The sequence below is a fragment of the Lepus europaeus genome, chromosome 4 (genome assembly GCF_033115175.1).
Source record: "Lepus europaeus isolate LE1 chromosome 4, mLepTim1.pri, whole genome shotgun sequence".
In the NCBI taxonomy this organism is placed as follows: domain Eukaryota; kingdom Metazoa; phylum Chordata; class Mammalia; order Lagomorpha; family Leporidae; genus Lepus; species Lepus europaeus.
The window spans coordinates 148,775,763-148,783,545 of record NC_084830.1 but is presented as its reverse complement, the minus strand read 5'-3'; the positions used below and the strand labels follow the sequence as shown (position 1 = coordinate 148,783,545).

Below are 7,783 nucleotides of genomic sequence, written 5' to 3'. Positions count from 1 at the left end.
CCATATTATTCAAATTCAAGACATTACACCAGTACATCAATAAACTTCCCCTACGCGTTTCAGAAAATAAGGACTTTTTTAAAAAAAACACAGACACAATATCATTACTGTATCTAAAACTGTAATTAATAATTAATAATCCCTCTGTACCATCAAACATACAGCCAGTGTAAAAAAATAACTACAACATTTTCATAGTAAATACTTAAGTGGAGATTAATATTTGTCTCAGAAATTTACAGTTTTATAATCTCCTCTAGTTACCTTTTGTTTTCCCAGTATATGAACTTTGATCATCCCTCTGTGCTGATTTTTGAGGAAATAAAAATGTTATTAGATGGTTATCCTACACTGCTGTGATTATAATATTCCTTGGTGATACCAAAATTTTCTATGGCACAGTTTACTCCTTAGAAAAAACCTGAATTACCATTATGATTATTAACCACTAGATGCCACAGTTGCTTCACACAAATGCAATAATCTCAGCCTTGATCTGTCAAGAAAAAATGACATTCAAAATAGCTCAGTAAAATCCTAATCAAAGTGTGAGGAGCAGTCTAAACTTGATCATACCTTGTAACAGAAGCACATGTTAAACTACTTAAATATTTACCTTTAACTTCCATAAGTGGTCAAACTACAATATTCCCCCGTTAAACTCACTGGTGCATTTTACTGTGATTTCCAAATAATTCAAGTACTGAATGTAGTACCCTCAGAACAGGTTAACCCAATGGCTTTCTGCTCAATGTGTCACACTTGGTCTTGGGATGTTGTCATCCCAAAGCCAGGAACACAACCTCTATAGAAAAAAAGCCTGCCCTCAGACTGAATCGAGATGGTACTATACATTTTAATAGCTTCAGCTCAAAGAAGGTGGCAGATGTTATAATACAACAGCCAAAAGAGGCCATGATTTACCAATAGTGGTAGTTAAATATGGACAAGCTAGAACTGTTAAAGGATTTACAGAGGACAGAGAATCAGTTTTAAAATTTTCTCTGTAAACAAGTAATTTTAGGCTTTTGGTTTTGCTTTTCTTGCAATCTTCTGTCAAAGTATTTCATATAAATTTTTAAAAGGTGGCTCACAAGTATATTTATCAACACACTTTCTAAGAAAAGCAATTATATGAGACATTGTAAGCCAGAGATATTAGAATAGTGACATCTGTGTGTCCTCTTCAGTCTTAGTACACAGATCTTGATATATGTCGATAAGCAATATACTCTTCCTCAACAATTAAGAATTTGCATACAAATTTCTCAGCACCCCTCTTTTTTTTAAAATTTATTTGACAGATAGACAGTGAGAGAGAGAGAGACAGAGAGAAAGGTCTTTCTTCTGTTGGTTCACCCCCCAAATGACAGCTACGGCCAGAGCTACGCAGATCCGAAGCCAGGAGCCAGGTACTTCCTCCTGGTCTCCCATGTGGGTTCAGCACCCCTCTTAACTAAATGTTTTTTCTTTAATTTTTCCTAGAAGTCGTTATTTATTTTTAAATGTGAAACTTCATCCTGGATAAGAGACTTCTCAGAAAATTGTGTATCGTAAAAGTCATGTATCTTCAAAATTAAACTTAATGTGAGAAAATTATTTCACTGACTTCAGGAAATGTCAAATAAATAACTACAGGATTATCAATAAATACAAAATTAAATTCATATAAAAGACTTCCCAATGCTTTTACTTAGTACAAATCATAAACAGGTACAAACACTATGGGGGGAACAAAAAAAATTTACTCCAAGATGAGTAAGGTCACTTCAATAATGTTTTAAATGCTTCCCCTAATTCTACCCTTGTAACCCTGTAGTTTTTTCTCCCAGTGGGAGTTACAGTGGTCCATGTACAAATGCTGGATCAAAATCGCATCATCACTCTAGGAAATACCTTTGTCATTTAGTGCAAAAGCCAAACCCCTCACAAATGCCTGCAATGCTCTAAATATTCACTGTCCATTATGGTGGACACGCATGTGCACTAAACATCTGAAATGTGGCTGGTCTGAACTGAGATTCACCGTAAGTGTAACTTACACATGGTTTTGAAAACAAATAGCACCAATAAAAACAATGGAAAATATCTCACTACAATTTTTATATTGCTAATGTGTTTGAAGTGATGCTTTGAATATATTGAGTAAAATGTATGATTAAAATTCATTTGTGGGGCCAATGATGTGGCTCTGCCTACAAGCCTGGCTGCTCCTCTTCTGATTTAGCTCTCTGCTTTGGGCCCCTGCACCGGAGTGGAGACCGGGAGGAAGCTCCTGGTTCCTGGCTTTGGATCAGCTCAGCTCCAGCTATTGTGGCCATTTGGGGATTGAACCAGAGGATGGAAGACCTTTCTCTTTGTTTCTACCTATCACTGTCCGTAACTCTACTTCTCAAATAAATAAAACATTAAAATTTTTTAAAAAATAAAATTAATTTCACCTGCTAGTATCTAAAGCATGCCTACTAGAAAAAAATTAAGTGACACTTCTTGCATTTGTGTTCTAATTCTAAGGGACCACAACTCCCTCCCATTTCAAAACTCTATCAGCCTCTGCTGTTACTCAGTAGGCCACGCCCATCTCAGAGACTTTGTACTGACTATGCCCTCTTACTGAAAAGTCTTCCTTTGGTTACCCTCATGGCTAGCTTACTCACATTTTTCTGTTCTCAGCTAAAATTATCAGAAAGAATTCCTCTGATCAACTCATTAAATATGGCCTCAATTAAAATATGCATACTTCAACTGTCTCTATTTTTTCAAAACACTTGTTACCCAACAAGCTGTGTATTTATTATAGAAACACACATACACACACATTTCTGTGTATGTATAAGCTCCTTGTAGAATATGAGCCCAAATCAGAAGTTTTATCTGTTTTATTTACTGCTGATTCTTGACTAGTGCCCAGATTATAGAAGATGCTTAAATAGCTGTTAAATAACTGAAAATAAAGTTAATAATGAAAATAAAATTAAATAAATGAAAGTATACTGTGCATAAAAATGATAGCCATGAGAGTTGATCATGAAGGGCTGGAAACCAAGAACTAACATTTCCCAAGTGTTTATAATGAACTAGATGGTACGCATATAATATCTTAATAATTGCTCATAGAAGGTATTTACAGATGGACTATCTGAAGCTCAAAGAATTAAAATAATTTGTCCAAGGTCAATTAGCTAGTATTGAACATTACTTCTTTTCACTTTATCTCATTCTCCCCTACCACCTTTCCTGATTCCCATACTAAATTACATGCTCTTGTGAATACGCTCAGATTTCTCTGCCTTTCATCTTCATACCATTCATTACCACTCTTCCATTTTGTAGTGTGGTGTTTACTGTGTTCTCCACTGTACTATCCGCTTCAAGATGGGAAGCCATTCACCTTATCTACTGTTTAATCTTTTAATACACATTTGTCAAATAAATGAAGATAACATGGCCCCCGAGTAATCTAAATAGTTGATGAGGGGGTTATTGGTGTCCAACGAGAATTAATACTTTTGCAGATCAACTGAATGAAACTCAGTGGAACACTGTAGGGGAGTGAATATGTGGGTGTGCAGAAGGACTACTTGTCCTGAGCTGTGGATCATTCATAGTGTGAAATCTTCTGGAAAAGTTCTGTCAAACGTGATAGTTCCTTGTTATATGGGGCTATTTAAATTAAAAAAAAAATACTAAAATGAAATAACATTGAAAATTCATTTCCTCAATAACACTAGCCACATTTCAAGGGCCTAATAACCACATGTGGTTAGTGGCTGCCTTATGAGCGCACAGACAATGACTATTTTCACTACGAAGAAAGTTCTGTTTTACAGTAACATTCTAGAAAGCTCAAGATGTCCTTGGGAAGATATACTTTTAAAATCAGAAGGGGCCCATTTGCGGGCCTTTGTATTCTAAAACTGAGCTTTGAGAAAGAGCCCAATAATCTTTATTCCCAAGTGTCTCTGGGCAAGACCCAGACAGGGGAAGGGAGCGCCACGCCCTGCAGAGGCTATGTCCACAGGAGACGTGTCCATGCACAGCCAGCGAGCGTGTGGAAAGAACCACTCCTCCGAGGGCTCCGGGCGGGCCGACTGTTCCAGCGGGGCTGCCAGCACCTTGCTGGATCGAGCCATGCTGTCTAGCGCCATTCCACAGCGTCCCTTCGGGCCTGATGCATAAACCAGAAGAGCGACCTTTGGAGAGAGACGGGGTGGGACTGCCAGGGGCACCCAGGCTATAGTTAGAGGCGCAACCTTTGGAGAGGAAATGTCTCCACGTCCCCTCCTTCAAGACGTCACACGCATCTTGAGGCCCTGTCTCCAGAAGGTAACTCAGGATGGCTGGGCCGGAGTGTGCTCCTACCTCCCGGGAGAGGGACAGCGTTTGGTGTGGTCGCCTCAGACGACGTGACGGGGCAAGCGGAAACTGTCTTCCATGTTCTTTTCTCCTGGAGGTCCCTTCTTTCCTCGGCTGAGAGCGCCCCCAGTTTGGGTCACGGGCTCCCACCCACTCCTGGGTCTCACGGGGAGGCCGAGGCCGCCTCCCCACGCCTCTCCGCTCCACAGGTGGCGAACACGGGGTTCTCAGGTTCTCTGGGGCTGCGGCCCCACTCACCGCCAGCGCCCGCAGCCTTGCAGGGCAGGGGTCTCCGGTCCCTCTGAGAGACACCCGGCGCCCGCGGGGCGGGGAGCGCAGGTGGAGGTCGAGCCCCGGGGAGGCGCGCGGGGCGGGACCGACGGCCGCCTCAGCCGCGCGCGCGGGACGGGGCGTGGGGCGGGGAGGCGTGGAGCGCCGGCGAGCGCAGCCCGAGGAGCGCGAGGGAGCGCCGAGCGCGGCGCGCGGGGCCGGGTTCACGCCGGGCCGCCGCCCTGAGGGAGGGCGCGCGGTCCGTCGGGGGCTTGCGGACCCGCGCGCCGCCGGTGAGGTCAGCGCAGCCCCGGGCCGGCCGGAGGGGCGGGACGGGGCGGGACATGGGACGGAGGGCCCGCGGGAGGAGGGACGAGGGGGCGGCGGCGTTGGAAGCTGGCGTTGGGGGTGCGGCCCGACAGGACCGTTTCCTTCCGGAGAGGAGGCCGGCTCTGGACCGAGGCGTGCGAGGGCGGAGGCGGGGGAAGCACCGCGACCCGCGCTTCCCGGCGGGCGGCGTCGCTGCTCGCGGCTCCTCCTCCGGGCCGGTCGGGGAGCGGGAGGCGGGGAGCGAGGGCGGGCGCTCGCGGAGGAGGGAGGGCCCAGCCGCGCCAGTGACAGGGTGGCAGCCGAGGAACGGACGCGCCGCCACCGCCGCCGCCGCCGCCGCCGCGCCTCCTCCTGCAGCCCCGCTCGCCGCCGCCGCCGCCGCCGGGAGAAGTTTCACTCCCGACCCCAGCGCGGAGCCCGGCCGGCACCGGCAGCCCGCGGCAGGCGAGGCGTCTCTCCCGAGCCGGCAGCGGCGTCTCGGCGGCGGGCTTCGGCCGGGGCTGGGGGCGCCAAGGCGGAGGAGGGGCGGCTGCGAGCCGGGGGACCCCGCGCTGCCTCCGGGGCCGTCGCGATGGCCGTGCGCTCCCGCCGCCCGTGGGTGAGCGTGGCGCTGGGGCTGGTGCTGGGTTTCACCGCCGCGTCCTGGCTCATCGCTCCGAGGGTGGCCGAGCTGAGCGAGAGGAAGAGACGCGGCTCCAGCCTCTGCTCCTACTACGGCCGCCTGGTCGCTGGCCCCGGCGCCGGCGCGCAGCAGCCGCTCCCCCAGCCCCAGTCCCAGCCGCGGCTGGAGCCGTCGCCGCCCCCCGCGCGCCTGGAGCTCCAGGGCCCGCAGCCACCCGAGGCAGCGCCCGGAGTTACCAGTTTTCGGAGCAGCCCCTGGCAACGGCCACCTCCGCTGCAGCAGCAGCAGCAGCGGCGGCGAGGACGCGAGCCCGAGGGCGCGACGGGGCTTCCCGGAGCCCCGGGGGCCGAGGGGGAGCCGGAGGAAGAGGACGGGGGCGCGGCTGGGCGGCGCGGCCGCAGCCACAACGGCAGCGGGGACGGGGGCGCCACCGCCCCGAGCGCCCGACCCCGGGACTTCCTGTACGTGGGGGTGATGACCGCGCAGAAGTACCTGGGCAGCCGCGCGCTGGCGGCGCAGCGGACCTGGGCGCGCTTCATCCCTGGCCGCGTGGAGTTCTTTTCCAGCCAGCAGCCCCCCAACGCCGGGCTCGGCCAGCCCCCGCCGCCCCTGCCCGTCATTGCACTGCCGGGGGTGGACGACTCCTACCCGCCTCAGAAAAAGTCCTTCATGATGATCAAGTACATGCACGACCACTACCTGGACAAGTATGAGTGGTTCATGCGCGCCGACGACGATGTCTACATCAAAGGTGACCTCCCAGCGCCGCGGGCCCGCTTCCCCGCTTCCTCTGCTCCCTCTCTCTGCCCTCGCCGGCCCCTGCCCCGCTTCTCTGCTGGCGCTGGTTCGGGGCTCCCGCAGCGCCCGGCTCGCCCGACCCCACCCCTCGCCGACCATTCTTAGCCAGCTCATCTCCAGCATCCTGGCCCCTTGCACACCTGCCTGGCTTTATCCGCCTGCCTCCTTCGTGCCGTGCTATCTGCCCAGCGCCTGCCCCTACTCTTGACCCTGTTCGAGAGGGGAGGGACGGGACCCGGGACTTGTCCCAGAGGCGCTTTGCAATCCGCCCAGCACCCGGTGGCCCGAGTTTCCCAGACCGGTCCAGAGGGGGCGTGTCCGCCGACGGTGGAGGAAGGGAAGACAGAGGATGCTGGCCGGGCTTCTGTCCGGAGATCTGGTGTTCTTGGTTTCCGACTCCTCCTCGAGCCGGATCTAGCGCCTTTTTGGGACCTTTGAGATTGGGGGATCATCTTGGCGGCCTGGGACCCTGCCCCGTGCGCGTCCTTGCCTTGCACACTCGCCGGGTGGCCTTGGGCCGAGCCGCACCGCAGCTCCTGGCGGCCCGCAGGGTGCAGCCACAGCACCTCACCCCCCCACCCTCCAGTCCCAAAGGGATGCGCTCTTTGTCAGGTGTTGGTGTTGGGGACGAAGGGCGAAGGCTCCCGGAGCTGGGAGCCCCGAGCCATAGGAGCATTCAGAGTTTGGGTCGGTGCCGGTGCGTCTTGGTGGCAGTGGCGACGAGAGAACGCTTGAGGTCCTTCCCAGAACCACAGGCAGCCACGGCACCAGAAACTTTCTCGTTGGTTTTGAGAGTAGGGCGGTCCCTTTGCCTGAGTGTGGGCGGCTCTGGCCGGAGAAGTTCTGAACTCAGCGCATCCGAGTTCCTGAGAGCCCGCCGGGCAGTCAGTGTTTCCAGTGCAGTCAGCTGCAGGCGCTGCGAGGGACTTGGGGCGTAGCGCGGCTGCATCCAGGGAGCTTGCTCTGCCCTTTCTGCGGGTGCTGGCTTCCCAGGCCGAGGCGGGCAGCCCTGCCTTACCTTGTGACTCTCACTTGTGGCCTCCGTGCTTTCACACAGTGAAAGGAACAACAGATGAAGCCCCCCTAACAGCAGCTGAGAGACTGGAGGTTCCTTGAGTTTGGATTGGGAGGAGGGAAGCCGCTGGAGGGCTGTTAAGGAATAGGACACACTGATAATTGGATTAAAAAAAAAATAAGATTGCTTTTCTGGTACAGGCTGTTTAGAATTGGTTCAAAGAAAAGAGCTACCACTACCTTGTCTGCCATGACTCGTAAAAACAACAGCAACCTAAAACAGTCACACACACGCCAGGGCCTTCCTTGCTAAGGTTTGCACAGAACTTCTAGAATGCATAGGTGTGTGGTTCAGTACTGTGGAAAAAGTGTCCTTCAGAATGTTGGTGGCAT

The 7,783-nt window shown here is 51.9% G+C and overlaps 1 protein-coding gene across 1 annotated transcript in view; it reads left to right on the top strand.

Moving 5' to 3' along the window:
* The first annotated feature begins 5,527 nt into the window (after positions 1-5,527).
* CHSY3 (chondroitin sulfate synthase 3) overlaps positions 5,528-7,783 on the top strand; it is a 284,035-nt gene continuing 281,779 nt past the window's right edge. The window contains exon 1 of the mRNA XM_062189225.1: positions 5,528-6,329. Coding sequence (XP_062045209.1) covers positions 5,528-6,329 — 802 coding nt within the window. The remainder of the gene's footprint in view (positions 6,330-7,783) is intronic.